This window comes from Mustela lutreola, chromosome 3, assembly GCF_030435805.1.
Source record: "Mustela lutreola isolate mMusLut2 chromosome 3, mMusLut2.pri, whole genome shotgun sequence".
Lineage (NCBI taxonomy): Eukaryota > Metazoa > Chordata > Mammalia > Carnivora > Mustelidae > Mustela > Mustela lutreola.
In genome coordinates this window covers 81,263,975-81,290,631 of record NC_081292.1, presented here as the reverse complement: position 1 = coordinate 81,290,631, position 26,657 = coordinate 81,263,975, and the positions used below count along the sequence as shown (strand labels likewise).

Genomic DNA, 26,657 nt, shown 5'->3' with positions numbered 1-26,657 from the left:
AGTAAGTAATAAAATCACCCAGGGATGTGTGAAAGACACATAAAGAGGCACTCTTCAATTGTGTAAATCCCATCACAGCACACATTACCTTTGGGTTTTACAGTTAGCTGGACAGATACTTTTTTCACTCCCAATGGACTTACTGCCTGACATTCATATTGGCCTTGGTCATAATGTGCTGCATGCTCAATTCTCAAAGTTCCAGAGGAGAGAACTGTATGTAGACTTTCCTGAGAGAGTTGCCTTCCTGCAAAGAGGGAAACAAAATACTTTGTATGGCACTGTTATGGCTCAAAGAGCTGACAGCTATTACTGTGTGATCTTTGGGTGTTTGGTAAAGGTTGGGATCTCTCTGGAAGTCCTCTGTGTCACAATACTGGGACACCCCCCCCCATAACACTGCATCTGGAAACCGGGGCACCCAGCTTGACTAGCCCCCAAGTAGGAGAACTGGTCATCTCCCTTAATGAATTCCTACACCTTCATGTTTGCTCCCTCAGTTTTATTTTCCAAAGTTAGAATGCAAATTCAAAACTAACCTTATTCCAGCATTACCCTTGTGTATGGTGCCTTATTAATACTCTTAGAACAAGCTATAAAATGCCTACGGGTTGGATGCGAGGCATTGCATAGGCTAACCAACCACACCTACTTCTATAGCCTCATGGCCCCACTCTTTACTTAATGGAGTGCAAACAAGGCAAAATTTGGATAACAGAAGAATTGTTTTTTCATTCTTATTTTTTTCTTTTTAAATTTATTTGACACAGAGAGAGCGATCACAAGTAGGCAGAGAGGCAGACAGAGAGAGGGGGAAGCAGGCTACCTGCTGAGCAGAGAGCCAGATGTGGGGCTCGATCCCAGAACCCTGGGACCATGACCTGAGCCAAAAGCAGAGGCTTTAACCCACTGAGCCACCCAGGTGCCCCTTCTTTTTATTTTTCATAACAGTTTTTATTCCTAGATTACTCCCCAGAGTGATTACTAAATATGATTGTCAAATATCTTTATAACATTTGTTTGTCACATGTATGTAATATTTGTAATATAAAAACATTATGGAATTACAACATTTAAGGTGCTGAGATAGAATCTTGGGAATGGTGGTTTTTGTGACACTCAGGTTGTTAATCCTCACTCACAGTCACAACCACCCAGCCAACATTGTACTTTATCACCTCTGAGTTTACACTGAGTTTACACTCCTTGTGGCAATTAACAAGTTAATGGATTGTCATTCTCAACTATTTCAGTGACAATATGTGTCAAATGTAAATAGCTAACCTTTATTGTTAATAAATAAATAATATATAAAAATGGATAACTAAGAATAATAATTTTTAAAAAACTATTTACCTTTGTAAACAGTTAACTTTTATTGACTTTCTACACAAAGGAGCCAAATACACTTTTAAATGTTTATGAGTATATATACACTCAAAATAATCCCCACAATTACCCAGTGTTGTAGGCAGTATCAATCCCAGCATATAGATAAAGCAACTCTGGTAAAACCACAGTTAACTTACTTGCCCAAGGTCATGCAACTAGTAAATGAAGGAGGAAAATGTGAATCTTGGTTTTCCAGCTTCAAAATTCACCTCCTACCCACTCTACTTTTATAAAGATGAGAGCAAAAATTTTAGCCAAAAGAAGTTTACAAATGTTGATGTGTTTAGAATTTAACCTAGTTACCTGAACTAACAAAATTAACAATTCCAAGACCAGAGAAGTCTTAGTGGAGCATTCATCTCAGAGTATAGACCTTACTCTCTAACACCACAAGGATCACTAGAAGTTCCTGGCCCCTTGGATCAACACTGCACACCCCTTCCCCAACACTTAAAAGAAAGCAGCTCTCTAGACACCTGGATGGCTCAGTTGGTTAAGCCAGCAACTCTTGGTTTTGGGTCAGGTCATGATCTCATGAGTTGGTGAGATCCAACCCACACAGGGCTCCATGCTCACTAGGGAATCTGCTTGAAGATTCTCTCCCTCTATCTCTGCCCCAACTCACACTCTCTCACATGCTTTCTCTTTCAAGTAAATAAATAAATCTTTTATAAAGCTTTTTTTTTTTAAGATTTTATTTATTTATTTGAGAGAGAGAGAGCACACGAGTGGGTGGAAGGGCAGAGAAAGAAACAGACTCCCCACTGGAAGGGAGCCTGAGGTGGGCATTGATCCCAGGCCTGGGATCTTGACCTGAGGCTAAAGCAGATGTTTAACATAGTGAGCTATCCAAGCACCACCTCCTGCCACCAAAAAGCATTCTTTAAAAAAAAAAAAAAAGGACAGTAGCTCTCTTTTATCCATTTAACATGCTAGACTTTTCTTAAGGTTGATTTCACTGCACTTACAATTTCACTTTGTACTAAAAGAGAATTCTGCCACTTTAAAAAATGCTTAAAACCACTAACTGTCCAATAATTTTATTTTAAAAATCAAGAAACTGAACAAACTAGTGGTTGCCAGAGAGGAGGTACATGGGAGAATGAATAAATTAAAAAAAAAAAAATCAGGAAACTGAGTCCCAGAGAGATTATCCAAGGAAGGCCACATATTCAAATGTTGAAACTTAACATATAACTGAAATTATGGTGTCATATCTAATTCAAAGATTACATTTTGTGTGATGTTTTCATGTCTATTATATAACTATGATAATTAGTTTAAGTTGTTTTTTATCCTCCCATAACAAGGAGGTATTTATCTCTTTCTGCAATTACTTGCCCATATGCTAATACCTGCTTTGGTCCAGGCAATTATTGGAGGTGGGTTGCCTTCAGCTTCACAGAGAAATTTGACAGTGTGTCCTTCTAGCACCACTTGATCCTTGGGGATTACTCTGAATTGTGGAGGAGCTAAAGAGAATGAAAATTTATATCAAAATTAAAAATTATTCTGTAAATTAATAGTAAAGGAAAAAAGAAAATATGTTTAAATATGTTCCTTAATTATAATTTATTTCCAATTATTTACATAAAAACTATTAAGAATGTACAGTTGCTTGTGTATGTTTGTGTCTGCTTGCAAAGAAACCAAAAATATACATTTCTGGTTTGCAAAGCAGAAAAGCAGTAGTTAGTAAGAAGGAACAATTTCTAAATCTTATGGACCCTGCTTCATATGTTATCTACTAACTGCAATAGACATATATAAAACTAAAAATTGTATTTGAACCATTAACAAAATTGTTTCCTCCAAGCTTTGGAGGACTAATGGCTCTCATTAGTTTCAGGAAAAAAAAAAATGTTTCCTATAATATGTGCTATTGTACATTTTTAAAATTCACATTTTAAAAATTTTAAATTTTAAAATTTCACATTTTTAAAATTCACATTTAAAAGTTAAAAATTCACATTTAAGTCAAAATTTCAAGACTTCCAAACCTTCAGATCTTTTACAATTAATTTGTTTAAATAGTAAATAGCTGATAGATGCATATACAGTTATGCAGTCTATTCATGACTCTTTTATTAATATGAAAAAGAAATCTGTATGACCATTTAAGGGCATGATGATCTCCAATGATAGCTGTAAGGTTTTATAGGTGAGATAAACATGACACCAGGCAAGGTAGGCACAAGGCAAGATTTATTAAAGGCACTTTTGGGTGAAGTTTTAGGGCTCAGGAGAAGGGGAGTCAGGAAAGTCGTGCTGGGAGGAGGTGGACACCCTCAGGTGAAGTTCCACGACTCTGGAAAGCAGTCAGGGAAGACCCACTGGGAGGAAGTCGGTGGGGGTCTTTTATTGGGCCAGGGCAGGGCATGGGCTCACATCCATATATGGTAGGGTATTTGGTGAATGGAGGGTAAGGGGGGGTGGGTCCTGATACTTCTGTTTCCTTCATAAGTATCGGTTTACCTATGGAGACGTGACCTGGGCATACATCCTTTTGCCAGGAGAGTCAAGGGTTGAGGAAGTGGGGAGGGGGCTGGAAGATGGTGGCCCTGGCAGTCATTTCTATTGTTCCTCCTGCATTCCTGGAGCCACCAACACAACAATAGCAATGTGTTGACATTTTCCAAACAACTTTCTGAGATGATCTGACCTCTTCTCCACGCTGTTAGATCTTTGTACTTTCCTCATTCCTCTTCCTCACTGTCTGGATTTACAAGAATCATGATAAAATTAATAGTATTTGGCAAACTGTATTTGCTTTAGCTTTCATATTGTGTTTACATAATAAAAACTTTTTAAAGTCCTCAATTCTAAAAAAGGTACTAGGCTAAAAAATGGTAAAAGTTAAATTATGAGGTCATAAAATTCATGAAAGTCCTCAAGAATACCTGCAAGATATTTATTATAGACTTTTAGAAAAGTCAAGGTGAAAATAGCCCACAGATCAGTAGGCTCAGGCTCCATGTTCCATAGATGAAGAAATTAGGGCTGAAGGTGGTTGAAATGAATAATTCTTAGAAACACAATGAGAATTTGGGCCACTCAATGTTCTTTCCAGAACATTACATGAACTTTTTAAATTGCTAGGAACAACTTGACGTGAGCAAAAATATTTCTACATTAAAAAAATGGATTCATGACACAGTAGAAGAGCTATAAAGCAAAAGTAGGTAGTAGTTACAGCAAGTCATTTAGTGATGGCACAAGTTTTGGGCAATTTGACTTGAACTTTTTAATAGTAACTAAAACGCACCTAGCCACATCTCGCATTGTTATATTTCATATGCGGTATTGTTATATTTTACTTGTTCTCATAAAAAGTGATATTTTTAATCCAAGACTACATCCTACCAAAAACTATGAAAGGCATTTTACATTTGTTCCTAGCAGTAAAATGGTCAATTTGCTAGATCAGTGAAGAAATTTTAATGCAATGGGAAGAAAACCCAGAAGATCTAAATATCACAAAGGCAGGTAGTGTAGGCTGGAGGAATTCTAAATATCACAAAGGCAGGTAGTGTAGGCTGGAGGAATTCAAGAGAAATAATGAGTTGACATTTCTGGGCCTTTCACTTAACAATGGTGGCCATCAAGCTTACCTCTAATACTAACACACCACATGCTTAGATGAAGCATTTTGCCATTTTATTAAAATCCACCCTTCTGATGGCTTTTACAAAACTCATGACTGTGATGCCTCATACAAAAAAGGATTTTTATTTACATTGTTGGTAACTATAGGCCCTTTCATCTAAATGCCCCATACTGTGATTCACACCTTTCATTGAAGCTGTTTCTTTTTCATTTTATCATTTGTTCAGCTGGTCTAGGAAAGGAAATTAATTTGTGGACAGTTGTGTTCTTGGCTTAAATGGACATTAAAGGAGCTAAAGAAAATTGATGGAACATCTGTTAAGAAAACACAGAAAAGGTACATCTTAAACTATTTAGTCTATGCATTAGGCAAATGAAAGGAGCCTCTTTTATAAATGTATCAAATGATTAATGGACCATTTCAAGACCAATTAAAAATCTCAACACATAGACCTACAAGTAACCCAACTATACAGTTGCAAGGGACAAAAGATAAGCAGATGGCAATTTCAGTGCAAACTGCTTGGTAAAAAGAAATCGTTAGTGTATTGTGGTATGAGAAATGAACAGCACCATATATGTCAGAGTTTGGTTAGACTTGAACTGATACAGATGAAAAAATAGAAGTAAAAGCTAAACACAAGAAGCTGAGACACAAAAGATTAGAATGGTATGAAATAAAGGAGCCTGCCAGAGTGAAATTAGGCATTCTGCTTCTAAACACCAAATATTAATATAAAAAATGCAAGCAAAAAAGACCCCAAATGCTATTTCTTTGTAAGCATTTTTCAATCCTAACACATGGAAAGTCTAAAAACAATACTTTGGTTTTTTAAAAGTAATTTCCCCCAGGAGTTATCGAAGACATCAAGAAAAAAATCATTTCTATACCTTTTTAGCATATAGAAAATGTTTTTCATGGTATTAACATTTCTAGGGGAAACACAATTTTTTTCCTCAGACGTATGAATAGAAACAATGAATTATTGATCTATTGCTACTTAAAGAGTTGATGTTAAGCAGAAGCAATTTGAAAAACATTTACTGAATAATGAAAATCCAGGATGGATGAAGTATTGTGACTTCCAGTGGGCCAATTCTTCTGCTCTCCAGAAGCCAACACTCAGCCCCAAAGTCTCCCCAACTGCATGTTTCAAAACTGCTGCCGTGGAGCCCCTGGGTGGCTCAGTTGTTTAAGCATCTGCCTTCAGCTCAGGTCATGATCCCAGGGTCTTGAGATGGAGTCCTGCATTGGGCTTCTTACTAAGCAGGGAGCTGCTTCTCCCATTCTTTCTTTGTCCCTCTCCCCAGCTTATTCCTTCTTTCTCTCTCTCTCTCTCTCTCAAATAAATAAATGAAAATCCTAAGAAAACAAAAATTTTAGAAAATACATAAAATAATATAACTTTTGGTAATTCCACCATGTTGGCAGAGGAATGGGGGACTCCTTTTTAACTGGTCCCCTAAATTTAGTTAGAAATCTACTAAGCTTCTCTGAACACCCATAAAATCAGCCTGAGATGTAAGATTATACAGTTCTGGATATCTACTGGGGCAGAGGATCATCAGTTGAGAGGGTGCACCTTGCCTGAATAGTGGTTGGTATTTTTTTGGCTATATACCCTCTCAACCACAACTCAACAGAATGACTAAGAGGAGGAACTCCGAACAAAGAAAAGACCCAGAGACAATGGGCTCTCCTGCCAATAACCAGTAATGAGATTGAAGCAGTGATTAAAAACCTCGCAAAAAAATGAGTCTGTGGCCTGATGGATTCCCTGGGGGAATTCTACTAAACATCCAAAGAAATAATACCTATTCTCCTGAAGCTATTTCAAAAAATAGAAACAGAAGGAAAACTTCCAGACTCTCTATGAGGCCAGCATTACCTTGATCCTAAAAACCAGGCAAACACCCCATCAAAAAGGAGAATTACAGACCAATATCCCTGATGAATATAATGCCAAATTTCTCAACAAGATCCTAGCTGATAGAATTCAACAGTACATTAAAGGACTATCCACTGTGAAAAGGTGGGATTTATCTCTGGGATACAAAGGTGGTTCAACATTTGCAAATCATTCTATGTGATAGAACACATAAATAAGAGGAACAAGAAACCACGTGGTCCTCTCAATTGATGCAGAAAACGGATTTGATAAAATACAGCATCCTTTCCTGATTAAAACTCTTCAGAGTATAGGGATAGAGGGAACATTCCTCAATTTCATAAAAGACATCTATGAAAAAAATATAGTGAATATCATCCTCAATGGGAAAAGCTGAGAGCCTTTCCCTTAAGATCAGGAACATGACAAGGATGCCCCTTCTCGCCACTATCATTCAACATAGCATTAGAAGTCCTAGCAACAAATATCAGACAACAAAAAGAAATTAAAAGTATCCAAAATGACAAAGAAGTCAAACTCTCTCTCTTCATGGATGAATGATACTTTATGTGAAAAATCCAAAAGACTCCATCCCCAAATTACTAGAATTCATACAACAATACAGTAGTGTGGCAGAATACAAAAATCAATGCACAGAAATCACTTGTTTTCTTGTACATTAACAATGAAACTCTAAAAAGAGAAATTAGAGAATGGATTGCATTTATAATAGCGCCTAAAAAACTTAAGATACCTTGGTATACCTAGCCAAAGAGGTAAAGGATCTATACTCTAGAAACCATAAAACACTCATGAGAGAAATTGAAGAAAACACAAAAAGATGGAAGTACATTCCATGCTCATGGATTGGAAAAATAAACATTGTCAAAATGTCTATGCTGCCCAGAGCAATCTATACTTCCAACACTATCCCAATCAAAATACCAATGGTACTTTTCAAAGCTCTGGAACAAATAATCCTAAAATTTGTATGGAACCAGAAAAGACCCCAAATCACCAAGGAAAAGTTGAAAAAAAAAAAAACAAAAAAAACAAAGCTGGGGGCATCATGTTGCCTGATTTCAAGCTATATCACAAAGCTGTGATCACCAAGACAATATGGTACTGGCACAAAAACAGACACAAAGATCAGTGGAACAGAGTAGAGAGCCCAGATATGGACCCTCAATACTCTGGTCAAATAATCTTCGTCAAAGCAGGAAAAAATATCCAGTGTAAAAGAGAGAGTCTCTTCAATAAATGGTGCTGGAAAAATTGAACAGCTATGTATAGAGAAATGAAACCTGACCGTTCTCTTAACACCATACACAAAGATAAACTCAAAAGGGATGAAAGACCTCAATCTGAGACAGAAATCTATCAAAATCCTACAGGAGAAGATAGACAGTAACCTCTTTCACATGGGCCACAGCAACTTCTTGCTATACAAGTCTCCAAAGGCAAATGAAATAAAAGTGAAAATGAAATTTGGGATTCCATCAAGATAAAAAGCTTCTGCATAGCAAAGGAAACAGTCCACAAAGAGGCAACCCAAGGAATGGGAGAAGATATTCACAAATGACACTACAGACAAAGGGCTGATATCCAAGATCTATAAAGTACACCTCAAACTCAACACTCCCCTCAAAAAAATCAAGTGAAAACATGGGCAGAAGACATAAACATGACACTTTTCCAAAGAAGACATACAAATGGCTAACAGACATAAAAATGTTCATCATCATTAACCATTAGGAAAATTCAAATCAAAACCACATGCCAAAAACTTGACAAGGAAGAAACCACAAATGTTGGAGAGGATGTGGAGAAAGGGGAACCCTCTTACACTGTTGGTGGGAATGCAGGTTGTGTAGCCACTTTGGAAAACACTTCCTCAAACAAAAATAGAACTACCCTATGAGCCAGCAATTGCACTACTGGGTATTTACCCAAAGATACAGATATAGTGAAAAGAAAGGCCATATGCACCACAATGTTCGTAGCAGAAATGTCCAAAATAGCCAAACTGTGGAAAGAGCTGAGATGCCCCTCAACAGACAAATGGATAAAGAAGATATGGTCCATATACACAATGGAATATTACTCAGCCATCAGAAAGGCTGACTACCCAACATTTGCATTAACATGGATGGAAGCAGAGGAGATTACACTAAGTGAAATAAGTCAAGCAGAGAAAGTCAATCATCATATGTTTTCACTTGTTTGTGGAACATAAAGAATGGCATGGAGGACATTAGAAGAAAGGAAAAAATGAAGGGGGGAAATCAGAGTAGGAGACAAATCATGAGAGACTATGGACTCTGGGAAACAAACTGAGGGTTTTAGAAAGGAGGGAGGTAGGGGAATAGGTGAACCTGGTGATGGGTTTTAAGGAGGGCAGATTGCATGGAGCACAGGATGTTATGTGCCAACAATGAATCATGGAACACTACATCAAAAACCAATAGTGACTAATATTATGTATGGTGACTAACATAACAACAACAAAACAATAATAATAATAAATATAAAATAATAAAATAAAATAAAATAGCTTCCTAAGTAAATTATAATGTTCGTGGCTCTAGGAAGCCCTTAAAAATGTATCATTGTAAATTATTGTACTCTTGTCAGCTGATGACAAAAGGTTTAGGGTACAGCAGGTCTTTTGGCATTGCTCCAATAAGTTTGGTGCAAGAAGTCTTTAGTGCACACACACCTAAACCCACACACACAACCACAACAGGAAGGGAGGGGCAGCCCAGTTCAGAACAAAAGCGTAGCAGAGAAACATGAGTTCTTTACAATAGGATTACAGGCCCAAGCATATAAATTACTTCCAGTGTTCAGAATAGTTTTATTCCTGCTTTGTTAAACAGCCTGGGCCTGTAAGAGCCATCAGCATAGTCCTAAACTATGTTAGTAGACAGCTTGGTAAGGGAATATGAACATAGGGCATAGCATTTTCACTTTCATATCTGTGATGTATCCTGAAGCACAAATATCTTTTGACAGTTTGCTGCCAAATGACTTCATCTCTTTTGTTGCTAAATGGTTGATTATAGCGTTTGGATAAAGACTGAAGTGGAAAAAAAAAGTTTTAATATGAAGTAGATTAGTTTTGAAAATTCTATTATGTCAAAAATAAATGGTAAATACAAAAATCTTTTCACTGATTTATATGACATTACTGTTTTAAGTTGAAAAATGATTTTCTGAATGTGGCATTGTGAACATTTCAATCATGACCCCCTGCTCCCATACCTTGTACAATTATGTTTGCTGTAGCTTGAACAGAGCCTTGATTATTGTCGGCGTGACAGGTAAATTGACCGTGATCCTGCAGGGTGACATTCTGTAAGTATAGTCCTCCAGAAGTAGTCAGGTGCCTGGATCGATCCAGGGCCTCTCCGCTGCCCCTAGTCCAAGTGACATGGGGGTGTGGGTGGCCTGTGGCCATACATTCCAAAGTTGTGCTGGTGCCAATTAAAACCTCTGTGTCCTGAGGCTGAATTATAAAACTAGGCTTGGCTAAAAGAAAGAGAAAAACAAAACGAAATAACCACTTTGAAATTAAGAAGGTTTATTTATTCTACATTGTGATTTTTAAATTTTCATCAGTTTCAAAATGCGTTTTTACTAAATATTATATACATACATTAAATTCTCAAATAGTTAAATCTAAAACATCTGGGTCTTAAATCTAGATTTGATATCAATGTGCAGTTTTTTTGAGGACTGATTCCCTTGATGCCATTATGGATCATAGACACTGCTAGTGCCCACCGATTTTTTATTCTAGGGACTAACTGTTCAAGTGTTCCCACTGAAAAATATCCCCTTCTCAGACTCGCAGTCAAGGGTATCCATCCATGTGACACAGTTCTGCCAATGAGACGTAGGCATGCATTCCTGGAAGAGTTTCCTTCCCAGATAAAAGAGCAATCTAACTAGTCATTGCTTTTCCTCTTGTTTGCAAGCTGGCATCCAGGCATGTGTTTAGGTTACAAGAGCCAACTTGGGACCACAATGTGACAATTATGAAGGGGAGAAAAGGTCTCTATGCAAAGGACTGAAGAATAGAAAGATATCACTGGAGCACTGGGCCAATATGGCAGCTCTGTCCACACTCCTGCGCTGCTTGTGGCATATGAATAAACCGCTTTTGCACACTCACGTGCGCACACACATGCACACACACACACTGTGTTTACGCCATTTCTCATCAAGTTTTCTGTCACATTCAGACAAATATAATACAAATTGACCCACTAGGGATCCTTGTAAATCCAAATTTTAGACTTCCATAGGGGGTGTTCCACTTATTGATTCCTAAGAGTTTCATCTTTTCTGGAAACCTCAAGCAGAAATTAAAGACTTATGAGGGTGTTTAACAGTCTCAATTATTGGGTCTAATTCTGGGGGCTCCTTAATTTCTGAGATGAATATACCATTAAGAGTAGAGATAAGTTTATTTAATCTAATTCAACAATCAAGATTTATTTTAAACAATATTGAATGTCTTAAGCTAGATAATATGCTGGATGTTGGAAAGATACAAAGACGCACAAGACACTCTTTTCCTTGTAAGATTATGCTGTAGCTACAAGGACAGAAGACAAACACATACTCTGAAAAGCTACGACATACCTTGGAAATCAATATATTACAGGAAGGCGTAAAGTACTATAGAAAAATGGAAAGAACTATTTATTATAATAATTGAGGTATGAAAAGTTTTGAAGTGAATCGATGGCATTGGAAATGAAAAGGAAGACAATCTGATGCATCTTGCAACCAAATTTCTAGAGATTTGATGAAGACAAGAAGCAGTGGAGGCTGAATCTGAAGTTTGGGAAGATACTAACGATATCAACAGTGATGGCAAACATAAGATGAAATGCAGGCAAATGTGCTTGAGGGATGTCAAAACTTACATGTGAAAGTGAGCAATAAGGTAGTAATGAGATGAAATCTCAGGAAAGATACCAGCAATAAAATCTTTGAAACATACAATAATTATTCAAGTCGTATATTCAGGAATTGCTTTAAAACTCATGTCAATCTCTACGGAAGAGGAAGCAATGTGGTTAGGGCAGGCAAACTGGACGAAGAGCAGGTGGGGAGGGCATGAGGAATAACACAGTTGAGGAAGCCTAAAGACCTTTGGAGAGAAGGAGAGAACCTTTGGAAAGGATCAGGAGGAAATGGTGTCCAGAAGTCAAAGTAGGAAAACTCCAGTGTGCAGTGTCAGGCTTGACATGGAAGACAAAGTGAATGACACTTTGGAAAGAGCTAGTGGGTTTTCCAGTCACAAATTATGGACAAACTCTGTAAGGAATTTTCAGATTTAATCAATCTCAGACTCAAATGCATTATTTTTGCCAGCATAACTCTTCATTCAGGGCTGCTTTCTCTACGCCCTCTGTCACTGCCTGTGTCACTACTCTCCTCTTCATTGTCACCACAGCCTGTGACCTGCTCACCCTACTCTGTCCTTCTCTGTGTCCTCCAAACTGCTGCCTGGGAAATATTTATAACAGAAAAACCTAATTTGTAAACACTTAGAGTACAGTCATGAATGATTTGACACTGCCTTACAGTTCCCCAAATCTCACATAACTCCCAACCCTTCACCTGTATCCTCCAGATATCCAGAACTTCCTACATCTTGAATGTGTGCTGCTTTGTCTACCTTTATTGCCTTTTCTACTAAGACAAGATTTTGATCCTATTTATCTGGCTGTTTTCTACTTCTTGCTTTCAGCTTAGATGTCACTGGCCCTGGAAAATCCTTCTTTGAATGAACACAGAACTCCAAGTCTGATCCAAGTGCTCCTACTGTTAGAGGTGTTGTAGCTGGCTTTGGAAAGTCAGTTATCAAATTTTTGGAATTTTTCAAGCTGACTGTTAAGCATTGCCATTATTATACATTAAATTACATAAGCGTATAACTAAATAAGTCTAATTAATCTAGTAAATCTCACCAATGATAAATTCTGACATTTACCACTTCAAGTTATTTTGCATTTTAATATGATCTAGAGTCTGGAAATTATTTACATCTATTGTGTCTGCATGGTAGAAATACTATTCAATGGTGTGCTCCTACACATCTCTTCCCAACTCCAAATTCAGTGATGTCAAGTTAATCTTTGGCAAAACTGCAAATTGGGGCTTTGCCTTCACCCCCAGAGCCAGTTTCTAAACATTTACCAGTGGGGCATCTGGGTTGGCTCAGATGGTTAAGTGTCCAACTCTTGATTTCGTGTCAGGTCATGATTTCAGGGTCATGAGATCAAGTCCCCACGTTGGGCTCTATGCTCAGTGGAGAGTCGACCTGAGATTCTTTCTCACTCTCCCCCTTCCTCTGCCACCTCAACCCTGTGCACAGGTATGCTCTCTCTTCCTATAATAAATAAATAAATATTTAAAAATATATATAAATAAACAAACAAATATTTACCAGCACACATCTATCCTTTCTGCTTCTATCCCCTTTCCTTACCCATCATAAAATTTTAAAATTTTCACAGCTCTTGTGTCTGGTTTATATAAGCCACTAATGGCAAAGTAAAGCTCCTGGAAAGTTAAAGGAGCATAGGTTGTTAACTATACAGTCTTCAACTTCTAGCTCAGTGGGCATTCAATAAGTATCTGCTAAGTGAATTAATTATGAATGAATAATTCAATGATTTGTTAGGATGATGGTCTTGCCTAGCTACCACTGATTTTCTTTGAGGATGCTGGGTCATCTTCTGGAGAAGCTGGATGGATAATCAAAAGAACAATGGCAGCCTTGAGACAGCATCTAGTGTGACTAGAAAATGACAGAACTAAGGCAGGAAATTAAATAAAGTTCAAGAGGAAAAAAAATCAAGTTTCTATAAAAGATTAGAAACTGATGGACAATGACAACTGTTTCACTTTAAAGCATTCCATTCCTTAAAGAAGCAAGATAAAGCCATTTTCTAGTAAAAATAACTGATGGAGAACTGTTGCATTTACATTAAGTTCAGTTATGGGGGAAAAAAGTTGTACCTGGAGGACTGGAGTATCTGAGCATGGCATTCTGTGTCTTGACCTCTCCAGCTGAGTTTCTGGCCATACACTGATATTCACCTTGGTCTGACTCACGAGTGTTTCGGATCATGAGTGTCCCATCATCAAACAAGTTAAATCGAGAATCATCTTCCAAATCCAATGAGTGGCTAGAAATACACATTTTATATACATATTATTTAACTCCAATCATATTGAAAACACCTAACCAAAAATGAAAATATAAGACCTTATAAATATGTTTCATGTATATCAAGATGTTGACTTTTTAAATTGTCTTAATAATTCAGATCATTTTAAGTTAAATCCTAATTGTCCCTTCCTATTTCTGAGATTGTATACTAAACACAGGTTTCAAGTCAAGACATGATAGAAAGGAAGGAGGTTTAAATGTCCTACTTTCCAAGGCAGCATGAATTTAAACACTGAAGCCATCTCTCTAATATGAAAGATACCTCAGCACATTGTTATACCTCTGAATTCCTATTTTTAAAAAAGTGGAATTGGGGCACCTGGGTGGCTCAGTGGGTTAAGCCTCTGCCTTCAGCTCAGGTCATGATCTCAGGGTCCTGGGATCAAGCCCTGCATTGGGCTCTCTGCTCAGCAAGGAGTCTGCTTGCCCCTCTCTCTCTTTCTGCCTGTCTCTCTGCCTACTTGTGATCTGTCAAATAAATAAATAAAATCTTTTTTTAAAAAAAGTAGAATCATCAGATGGTGATATGTAAGCTTTGTACCTCTTTTCTGCAAGTCATTTAATATGCACTTATATTTTGTTGAAGAGTAGTAAAATATTCATATTCAAGGCAACATAGCTCAAAGCTGAGGATGATTACACGACATGGCATTAAATAAGCACATCCATTTACCCAGTTGTTGGAGGTTAGGCCCTCATAACTGAACTGGACCATTCTGGAGATACTAGAAAAATACGTTTTATCAATAGAAGTAGAGTACCCATTGAGCACAGTAGTCTTCACTACTGTGAAAGAAAAGCTCAGGTAACAGTAATGAGCTTTTTGGGTTATCTTTAGAAGTAAATGCAAAGCTACTGACACATAAACATATGTCAGAAGTTTCAACAGAATTTTTTTTTGTCTCACCAGGGTATTTTTCCCCCTTTAGAAATATTGAATAATCATGTGTGAGGAGGAATATAGACGTTCACATGAGTATTCTTAGTACTATAACAATATTAAACATAATAAATTTCCCCCTAACACACATTCATCACTCAATAGGCATTTGTTAAACACTTAATATATTCTCTCCCATCAATAACACTCTTAAGAGAGGGAAAAGTCCATTGAGAGGATTTCATTTCTTTCTTTTTTAATTTGTTCTAAAATCCAATGGCTTCCAAGTAAACATTTGTCTATTAATTTAAAAATGTGCCAACACTGACGAATAATAACTCCTCTTATTTTCATGTATGTAAAAAGTAAAGCAGGTTAAATTAAAGAGATGGAGAAACCATACTTATTCAGCAATTTACATCACAAAGGATAAAGAGGAACATAATGGCCATATTTCACATCCATTCTTTCAGAATGGAGCAGAAAAGAAGGCAGGACTGATAGATGAAATCTTTTCTTTTTCACCCACTGAAAAGCCTAATTTTAAGAACTACCGGTTAGTCAATGAGAACTTCAAGTAACTATTTTTGAAGAGATTAGTTTTAGGAAATACAGCATTGCCTTTGAAAGGCCAGCAATGCAGAGTATAGGAAGCTAGATGCTGAATATTCCTGTACGTACAGACTGCCACAACTACTCAGTGCCAGTAACATGCAGTGAACATCAGAAAACATATTTTTTTAAAGTGCACAAATTCAAAACTCTTATTAAGTATTAAACTAATTATTGTAAACACAATTAAAATCACCTAACCTTGAACCCAATTAGGTCTACTTGCAAAGTAGCACGCCAGCAATAATGGAATTGCGCCTTTTCCAAAGATGATTTAATTTCCTTTAAGTTTGTTCTAGGAGCCTCTGAGCTGGTAAACACGTGGAGATTTAGGCAGTGTCACACTCAGAGAGCACAGAAACTCTGTACCTCTTCCCACGTACCTTGTCCTATGTATCTCTTCCATCTGGCTGTTCCTCAATTATATCCTTTTATAATAAACTATAATTTAACTCTTCCCAATCCCGTGGAATAATAAGACAGGCACAGCGCCTTCCTTCAAGGTAGAGTCTTATAAAAAGACAGACTAATAACAATAAGGCACTTGTCTCAGCCTCCATATGGATGGAGAATTCAGACAAAAGAAAAAGGAGGGAAACAGGAAGAGGAGGAGAAAAATAGTTGTATACAGACATTACACACTGAGAAAGCAAATGCAGAAAAAAAATTGTCCTAAAAGTGACTCCTAAAATATCAAAAGTTGCTAAATGTGTACATGATATCTATCTTCTGGCTAGACAATGCAATAGAATTCACCAGTTTTCATTATTTAAAATGATTTAAAACCAACAGCAGCCAATCACACCCATGAATGGAAAATGCACCATTCTTTTTCCGGTTATTCTCCCCTTTCTTCGGATCTTCTTCACTATGCTGTTAAAAGTTGTTTGTGCAGGAGTCATGATGTTTCTTCAAAAATTCAAAGCAAGTCTTTATGATTCAATATACGTATCACATTGTCAATTTGATACAAAATATGTAGTAATCATATGTAAAAAACACAAAGATTTGCTTAACTAGAATTTACTTAGCTTTTTTCCCCCTTGAAAATTTGCCAACAAACATATTTGATTTATTAGACACAATTCACTGCAGCAAACATTTATTAAGTGCTTTCTAAGAATTAGACCCTACATCTAGGCACTAGAAATATAAAAATAAATAAACTAACTTCCATGCCCATAAATTTAAAATATCTACCACATAAGAAGGCATGTAGTGAAAAACTATAAGTAGAAGATAATTATAAGTCTTGTTTATAATCAACTGTAAATATTGTACTAATATTTGCCACAGTTTCAATTTTTTTTTTTTAAATGTCCAAAATTCCCACAGTCTAGAACCTCAACATTAAGAAAAGCATGGCTGGTAAAGAAACTTCTTTGGTGGTGTGACTACCTTGATCACCATCTACTGGTACTTAAAGATTATAAATTAAAAGCTAAAGTCATTAGCCGTCCAGTTGTTTGCAATCTTTTCCTCTTACACTCATAAGTAAAACCTTTATTCCAACAAATATGATCTACTCTCTTTCCAGAATTCTATCATAATTGATTTCCATCCTGTGCCTTTACTCATTCTTTCTTCAGTAGGAATGCTTTCCCTCCTCTTTGAATTAAATCACTCATTAAAAATTTATTTTGATAGTTATTTCTAGGTAGTGTAATTACTTTACTCTCCTCCTGAGAAGACTAAAGGATCTCCAAACATCAACAAATGGTTGATTTCTAATTTCATTAAATTATGTTTAAAGAAAGGGGTCTTTATGAAGTTGGTTCTTTACTATGAGTTGAGATTTTTATTTCTTTATATGTGATCAATTTTGATAAACATTCCATAGTTACTTGAAACCATAGCATAACTTAGATTTTTATGTGTGGATATATGTGTTACATACAAAACCAGCCTTCCTATGTTGTTCTTGTTAATTTTTGTTCTTATTCTTTCTAAGAGAAGAGTACTGTCATTTCTCCCTATAACTGACTTTCTGCCAATTAATCCTGGTAATCCTCTTAATTTTGTTTTATTTTTAAGCAGCTATTTTGTTAAGTACAGAGAGATTTGTGAATCTTATCTCCAGGTGAATTGTTGCTGATCACTTATGATTTAATGATATGCAATTATAGTTTTTTTCAAATTTAGTTTGGTTGATATTAATCTGCATATAGCACCTTTATTTTGTTTAGACAACTATGGTATTATATGTTTACCCATCTAGCTTCCATCTCCCCATATCATGTTTTAAATAAACATATTTAGCACACAGCTGAATTTTTAATTCAATCTATGATGTCTTTCAAAAGGCTATTTAAATTTGTACATTCATCATGTTTATTAATTTATTTAAGCTAATTTCTGATGAGATATTTTGTTCATTTTCTGTCCTTTCCCTTTCCTTTACCTCAATTCTATCTCTCCCCTTCCTTTTGTTCATTGGTCCAATTTTCCTTAATCATACTTTCCCTTCTCTTGGTATGAAAGTTGTATTCTCTTCCTGATCTTAGTATTTTGCCATAATTTTTAATAGGCCTTCTTAATGTCTCAAAATCAGTCAATATCATTGTATAGTTCAAAAATGAGACATGGGAAATTATTTATTTATGTCCTCTCTCCTTACAGTATTTTTATTAGTGTCATCTAACATTTTACTTCTCCCTTCCTTTAGAGTTGGTGAATACTTTAACTATCTCAGTTTATTCCTATTTATCAACATGTTTAAAAATACTTTGTTTTCACCTTTGGTTCTTGCATATCTTCCTTATTTATAATACTTTTAGCAAATATCCCTAAGTAACGCTCAACTCTTTGAAAGTGTCTTTATTGTACTTCTCAGATAATTTAGCTGAATCTAAAACTGAAGGAAACTAGATTCTTTCTCTTTAACAAGCTAAATACATGCCATTACCTTCTGTGTTTAAAGTCAACTGTCAGTGTAATTGCTGTGCACTTGAGGGTAATCTGCAAATTATCTTGGAATGAAAGATTTTATCTCATTCAATGTTCTGATCATCATTCACCAGATACGGATTTCTTTTTTAAGTCCTAGTTGGGAATCGGTACAATTCTTAAGCGGAAATTTCATGATTTTTTTTTCATTTCTGGAAAAGTTCTCATTGTTACTTCTCTAAACATTGACTCCAGCTCATTATTTCTTAACTTCTGTTTCTGGAATTCCTAGTGGAGATGTCCTGGACCTTTGGATTAGTTTCCATGTTTCTTACCCTGACAGATAATTTACTCCAACAGACATACCCTCTAATTCTCTAATTCCACATTTGCTTATGTCTAATCAGTTCTTAACCCACTGTTCTATGGACCCTAAAGTCAGGATAGAGGTTATCTTCAGGGGAGGAAAGCAGGAGAATGTTAAGGAAGAAACACCTAGGTAGCTTCTAATGAATTGGTAGAATTTTCTTTTCTTGGCCTACTTTATGTTAAACAGATGTTTGTTTCAAATTATCTGCTGTACTATACATTTCACATACTTTCAGCATATATATTATCTTTTTATTAAAAAATCCTTGATGAGAAATAATCAGCAAGATGTGTTAATGTTAAACATTTTTTGGTATGAATTCTTCCTTTTCATTTCTATTTTTTTCTATACGAAATGGCTAATATTATAACAGAAATTTCTATCTAAGGTTCACTTTTCCTTCATCTTATTCCTTTTTTTTCAATTTCTTTGTTTCTTTTAAAATGCATCTTAGCTTCTTTAGTCATCATATTTCAAACTCTTATGTCATACATCAGGCAATATGATTTTTTATTTGTTCCTTTCTGAATACTAGTCAGTACCGTTGTAACCTTGAACACATAATGACTGAATTTAAATTGTAAGAGGGCAGAGCAAGCAGTTTGAAGGCATTACAAGCAGCAATTTCTATTTCTCAAGTACCCTTGAATAATCACCAGATGGAAATAAATTGAAGTTTTCTATCAACTGATGTCTTTCTCCTGGGCCAGATTCCAGATTTAATAGCATTCATAATTGCCTTCTTTCCAAGCTATTTTTAACCTATACTTATTAGATTTTTGCTTAAATTAACAGCACATTTTACAAACATGTCTGGGTTTTTTTTTTTTTTACTACAATTACGAATATAAATTATATACAAAAAGGCATAAAATATATTTTATTTATAAATAAAAGCATAAAAATTTAGAGTTGATTACACACATGATAGAAAACAACCAATGAAATTTTGTGGAGGCATGGAAAAGACACATGCAAACCATGCTAGTTACCAATAATACAATTAATGATAATATAATTGTCCAAGTACTATCATTGAATGTATTAAGTATATGATTCATTCTATGTATCTATTTCACATTATTTTGCCACTCTAAAATTTTAACTTTTTGTAAGTTTGTTATCACTATTTAACTTTATATTCAGTGTTTTAGACTCATAGAAACCATGTTTTATCAAATTGTGCAATAAGAATAAAGTAAGTGACTAGTATTTTAAATAGTCTTGAAATATTTTTTATTCCCAATTCACTTATGTAATGTTCTACTGACTTACTATGTCAAATTTGCAACATCAAATGTAAAATACCAGTTTGAAACTAAAATAATTAAGGTGAGGTTATGTCTAATTATGTTCAGATTTTAAAACATACTAGTTATTATCCCAATATCTCCTTCTAGAAATAATGCAAAATTCCTTTACTCAATTTCACAATCATTGATATCTGGAAATATAGAATTTTAAGTAGTCTTCCAGATTCTTCCAGTCAAAAGATGACAGCTAAAAGGCATTTTAAGTAGTCTTCCAGATACTTCCAGTCAAAAGCTGACAGTTAAAAGGCATTTTTATGAAATATCAAGAAACACTGATAATTTGGGAATTAACACATGTCTATGCTCAGTATTTACTTGTTATGTATCCAAATAATCTTCGGTTTAGGATTTCCTTCAGCCCGGCAAGTAAAGTAGACAGTATTCCCTGATGTTACCTCCACATCTTGGGGCTCAAAAGTAATTCGAGGACTCTCTGTAACAGAAGAATTATTGGTATACTTTTAAAGACACAAAATTACAGTACTCTAAAATATTATTGACAAAGGACTACAGATAATTTTAATTTCCTTCTACATTAAAGTTTTACAAATTATACTGCATCTACCCAGTAATGTACCAGTTTTGATGTTAGACATATATTTCACAAAACTTTAGAAGTTTGAAAGATTTACTGCATAAAGGAATTTCCAATGAGGTAAATTAAATAAATTTCCCTATGCTTTTATTTCTAGTAGTCCAATACAGCCATATTTATGGAAGGAGTTTGAGTTTATGGGTCAATATTTCAAGCTAAGTACTTCAGTTGAGCTTGCAATTTTGCAGGCATTTCTCTAGACAATTAGCATCTAACAACCCACTTTATACAATTTATAAGAATTTGTATGTCTAGACCTCAAACCTGGTTGAACAACCTTACTTATTAATATAAATTAGTGTTTCCATTCTCAGATAATAATTAGTGATGAACATGGAAACATTTAAATAATTTCAATAAGTGATTGATATTTAATGAACCAGACAATATTATTGAATTTAAATTATAGAGAACAATTTAAAAAAGGGAACTTTGCCTTTCTACAACAAATTTAACATAATTTTTTAAACCTTTCTAAGTGATAAAGCTCTTTCTTTTTAAGTGGGTCATTTGAGACTTCCAATCATTAATAAATAACCAGATCTGACATGTCTGGAGAATGTTACTCTCTATTAATCTTAACCACTACAACAAAAGTCCATATAACCAATATCCCGGCCTTATCCTTTTTAGAAAAATGGTATGATTCATTTACATATATTTATTTTAAAAAAGAATTCAACAGTACAGTGTGTCAGGCATAGTGCTAAGTAGGTGATGAAACAATGATCAAAACAAATTCTCTGTACTCATGAGCTTATAGTTTTGTTAAAGCAACTGAAAGTAAAACAAACACAACATGTATGATAATATGTTGCTATAAGTGCTAAGAAAAATAAATGATGATTTGATAGATTATGAAAAGGGACCTGACTCAGAGTGTGTGGGATAGGGAAAAGGTGAGTAGAGAGCAAAATTAAATAAAGCTTTTCCAAGTAACTAATCTTTAAGAAGAGGGCTCTTAAAAGAAGGGAGGCAAGAAGAATATTGTAGGCAGAGTAAATAACGTATACAGAGTCTTGGTTGAAAAAAAGCTTAAGAACTTCTAGGAACTGAAAGAACATCATAATGACTAAACATCACTGACAGATTCGGAGGCAGAATAAATCAAGGTTACAGAGTAGCCAAGGGCCACAACATATAGGAAGTGTGGTCTTGTTAAGGATGTGGCGTTTCATTTGAAGGTATGGGAAGCTATAAAAGAGCACAGAAGAATTATATCATCAGATCTGTGTTTTAAAAGATCTCCCCAAACATAATAGATTGGAGAGGGAAGAAAATGAAAGCTGGCACAGCAGTTAAGACGCTCTAAATTCCCAGCAAACTTGACTAGGACACAAATGCTGAGTTGATAGTAAAGATGGATGTTATGGACAAATTTGAGATTTATTTATAAATAAAGACAAATCACTTTTCTTCTCAGTCTGGATAGAATTAAACTATACTGGCTTCCAGTGAATGGGGCATTAGAAAGCAATTTCTGCTATAAGCTATCGCCCTAGTATATTTTCAAGGAGCCCAATTATCACACATATGCATGCCTATGTATGTATATTCATTTATTCATATTTAAAGCTATATATAAAATTGATTAGATAGATACACAAGTAGATATTTATTTATATTAAAAGCCTGAAGGGAGAACTGAATAAATTCTTTTTTTTTTTTGAAGAGTTGGTTCATTTATTTGACACAGAGAGAGAGAGCACAAGGTGAAGGAACAGCAGGCAGAGAGGGAGAAGCAGACTCCCCACTGAGGAGGGAGCAGGACACAAGGCTCAATCTCAGGACCCTGGAATCATGACCTGAGCTGTGCAGATGCCTAACCAACTGAGCCACCCAAACACACCGAGAACCAAATAATTTCTAAGAAACTATACTTGGATCCTTAATTAAAGTCTGATAGAATTATTAAAGTGGTCAGAATAAGAATTATGCTTACCAAATCCAGAGTTTGCTTTACTATTATGAATATTAAAAATCATTTGATCTGAAGTTGAAAAAACCTCAATTATTGATTTATTAACACTTAAGTAATACTGGTTTACGGGAAAACTTTAATGCTGGTCAGAGTGTCCTGTGACCTTGTTGAAAAATAATTTCCCTTAATATTTCTCCTTTGAAATTTGGAAGTTGGATTAAATGATGCTCCAGGACCATCTCAGCTCTGTTTATGGATGATAAAAACTTCATTTTTCAAGGCCTTTGACCATACTTTTAACTAAATCCCTTGATAACATTTTCTGGTATTATGTTCTTCCAAATACAACATCATATAGAAACCTTTATAGAAAGGGGGCAAACAAAAGACATTTCCATTTTACACACAGAGAGAAAAGTGCATACCACAGTTGAACTCCTCTACTGTTAACGAAGCGATGGAGCGTCCCTGGAGCCTTCTGGGATATTCACATGTAGCAGCAGCCTGAGTTTGGCCATTTCGGGCATAGCCTTGCATAAGTTCCCCCAGCCACATTAAATCACAGTCACAAACTAGAGCATTGGAATCCAGACGCCTAGGCATGCAGGGAAGAATTACAACTGTTGAAATTTTAGTAACTATTAAATCAGATGTCACAACAAGTGTGCTAAATAAAAGACAACTGTCTTTTGATAGTATTCAGTCAAGAATCACAACACCCAAATTGCTCACTTGGACTATTCACTGCTCGGTGGGCAGTTTCAAAGGGAAAGAAAAGCATAAGGTAAATTCAAATTCAAATCTTTCTATTTGAAAATAGAGTAATATGTCACTTGTATTTGCATAATCCCTTTCACTTAAAGATCCAAAAGCACTTTTTAGAAATCACTTCATTAATTTTTTCAGTACTCTTGGAAGGAATGTGGTTGTCATGAGTTAGAAATGATATGGTTCAGATGGGATACCCCTATCAGGTGTAACACACAGCTCCTGGGGCGACAGGGCACATGTGATTCACATAGGTTTCTTAGACTCCCAGGTGTTACCTGTGAAGTGACATTCTCCCAGTAGTTGAGAGATTTCAGTGTGGAAGATAGAGTTTATTGGGGGTACATGTAGTTTATTTACTAGCCCTCAGTTACTTTCCTTTATTCTGATATTCATGTGTAAATTACAGCCTGGACAGTGATGGGTTTGAGGATTTGGAATAACTAGGTACAAGTGCTCGCCATCTCAGACTGAACAAGATCTCATGGACCCTGGAAAACTTTGCTCAAATCATCTGTATGTCAGCTTACCATGACCGTAAGTGATCAGTGTACCATCTATGAAAAGAGACACTTCATCAACATAACATACTAACAACATTATCTTATATTTAGCTTAAAACATTTGAAATATATATAGCACATGCATATAATATGCATACTGGCACATCACTGTGAGAAGGGTCTCCCTCTGCTTCTTTATGAGTATTTATCTCTCTGTGGGTGTTCCAGCAATGCAGTTAATGCAGTTTCATTAAAACGTAAGAAGTTAGAACAAAACAACAAAGAAAAGCTGCTACTAAAATTTAACAAGAAAGTATAATAGAAAGGGATTAGAAAAACAAACAGGAGATTTAGCATTTCAAGACTTTCTGAGAGCCTGAGAAGTCAAGAATGATACTGAGATAGAAATGTATATATACCACATCTTCTTGATCCATTCATCTGTTGATGGACATCTAGGTTCTTTCCATAGTTTGGCTATTGTGGACATTGCTGCTATAAACATTCGGGTGCACGTGCCCCTTTGGATCACTACGTTTGTATCTTTAGGGTAAATACCCGGGGGGTTTGGGAGAAGGGGGTGGTATTATGGACATTGGGGAGGGTAGGTGCTTTGGTGAGTGCTGTGAAGTGTGTAAACCTGGTGATTCACAGACCTGTACCCCTGGGGATAAAAATATATGTTTATAAAAAATTAAAAAAAATAAAAAAAAATAAAAAGAAATGTATATAGAAAAGAAACATTTAAAGAATTATAATTGCAAGTATACAAAGACAGTGACTCTAACCACAAGTGATAAGTTCAACAAAAGAGAATGAAGCAAGTAAAACTATATATATATATATATATATATATATATATATATATTCCTACTGCTACTAAAATAAAGCATCCCATGACCTGTTACAAAATTCCTTGACATTTTTCAGTTTCCAGATATGACTTAAAAACAAGAATGTTAAAACAACAATGAGATAACACTACGCATTTGTTAGAATGGCCAAATCCAGGACATTGATGACACTAAATGCTGGTGAGGGTGTGGAACAACAGAGCTCTCATTCACTGCTGCTGGGGCTAAAAAATGGTATGGCCACTTTGAAAGACAATCTGGCAATTTCTTATAAAACGAAACGTACTTTAACCATGCCATCCAGCAATCATTCTCTTTGGTATTTACCCAAAGGAAGTGTAAACAATGTCCCCTCAAAAAAACTACACATGGATGTTTAAAGCAGCTTTATTTATAATTGCCAAAATTTGGAAGCCAACAAATGTCCTTCAGTAGTGAATGGATAAAAAAAACTGGTTCATCTAGACAATGGAATATTATTCAGCACTAAAAAGAAATTAGCTAGTAAGCCATGAAAAGACATGGGAGAATCTTAAATGCCTATGACTAAATAAAAGAAGTTAATCTGCAAAGGCTCCCTGCTGTATGATTCCAACGGTATGATATTCGAGACAAGACCAAACTATGGAGATGGTAAAATGTCTAGTGCCAGAGGTTAGGGGAGGAGAGGATGAATATGTGGGACACAGAGGACTTTAAAGGCAGTGAAAATAGTCCGTGTGACATTATAGTGATGATATATGTTCTTATACATTCATCTAAACCCATGCCAAGTACAATAAACACGAGTGAACCCTAAGTTAAATTACGGACTTTGAGTGATTGTGGGATATAAATTTTAACAAATGTAACACTCCAGTGGAGGGTGATGGAGGGAGAGGCTCTTTAGGAAGAAAGGGTATGTGGGACATCTCAGTACTTTCTGCAAACCTAAAACTGTTCTAAGAGATAAAGTCTTTTATAAAAACAAAACAAGAATCGATGCGCTAATCCAAATGGCTGTGGTGCAACCAGTTCTGAGAAGTGAGGAAATTTTGACAGAAAAGGAGAATCTTCAAGCAGATGTGGTTCTGACACAAAGAGCACAGCCTGAGGAGAAAACACAGTAAAGCAGCGTCTACTGTGAGAATTGCAATGAAAGTAGAGTATACACTTGACAAAATGGACTGGGGCTAGGTGAATGGTCCTCCTGATTAATTATGATCCTTGAAACACAATGATTCCAAGCGTTATTTCCAGGCACCAATTAAACACAAATTTATTTGCCCCAGTGTTCTGATTTCCTCGCCCATTGACCTGGACCTGGACACATTACACCAGAAAGACACCAGCAACAGCATGACCTCCAAGACAGCTGAGAGATACACTTTTGTGATTTTTCCACTCTGTGCCCTCCAAATAGCTCTGGGAAGCAGGACATGTGACTTTTACCTGATAACTGGGACTTACTGAGGGAAAAAAACAATAATCCCAAATCCATCAATAAGGCAGAAGTCTACCCAGAGAATGGGGTGAAGAGACAGATCAGGGTAAAAGCGAGTGATTCACACAGGCAGAGAGAAAAGCGAGGCAGTTGGAGGCTCAAACAGGATTGGGATGTTTACTCCAAATTTTTTAGTGTAGGAAGAAATGAACTCTATCAGTAACCATTCCTGCAACAAGGGAAAACTTCTGAGGCCTGGCCGGAGGAGTTAGACTTTCTTTGGAACTTCTTACATCTCTTTTTAAATAAAAGTTAAAGGAAAAGAAGTCTTGGGAGTCTTTAGATTTGACCAGCGAGGAAATTACTGAGAACCAAGGAAAACTTCTATCT

The 26,657-nt window shown here is 35.8% G+C and overlaps 1 protein-coding gene across 3 annotated transcripts in view; it reads right to left on the bottom strand.

Annotated features, from left to right (window-relative positions):
* PXDNL (peroxidasin like) overlaps positions 1 to 26,657 on the bottom strand; it is a 520,865-nt gene that overhangs the window by 150,032 nt on the left and 344,176 nt on the right. The window contains exons 7-12 of one of the 3 annotated variants that reach the window (XM_059166462.1): positions 23,145 to 23,314; positions 20,519 to 20,636; positions 13,929 to 14,098; positions 10,152 to 10,418; positions 2,748 to 2,864; positions 89 to 247 (exon numbers count right to left, since the gene is read on the bottom strand). In XM_059166462.1, coding sequence (XP_059022445.1) covers positions 89 to 247; positions 2,748 to 2,864; positions 10,152 to 10,418; positions 13,929 to 14,098; positions 20,519 to 20,636; positions 23,145 to 23,314 — 1,001 coding nt within the window. Of the gene's footprint in view, positions 1 to 88; positions 248 to 2,747; positions 2,865 to 10,151; positions 10,419 to 13,928; positions 14,099 to 20,518; positions 20,637 to 23,144; positions 23,315 to 26,657 lie in introns of those variants that run through there. The other 2 variants (XM_059166464.1, XM_059166463.1) reach the window with 2 other exon arrangements.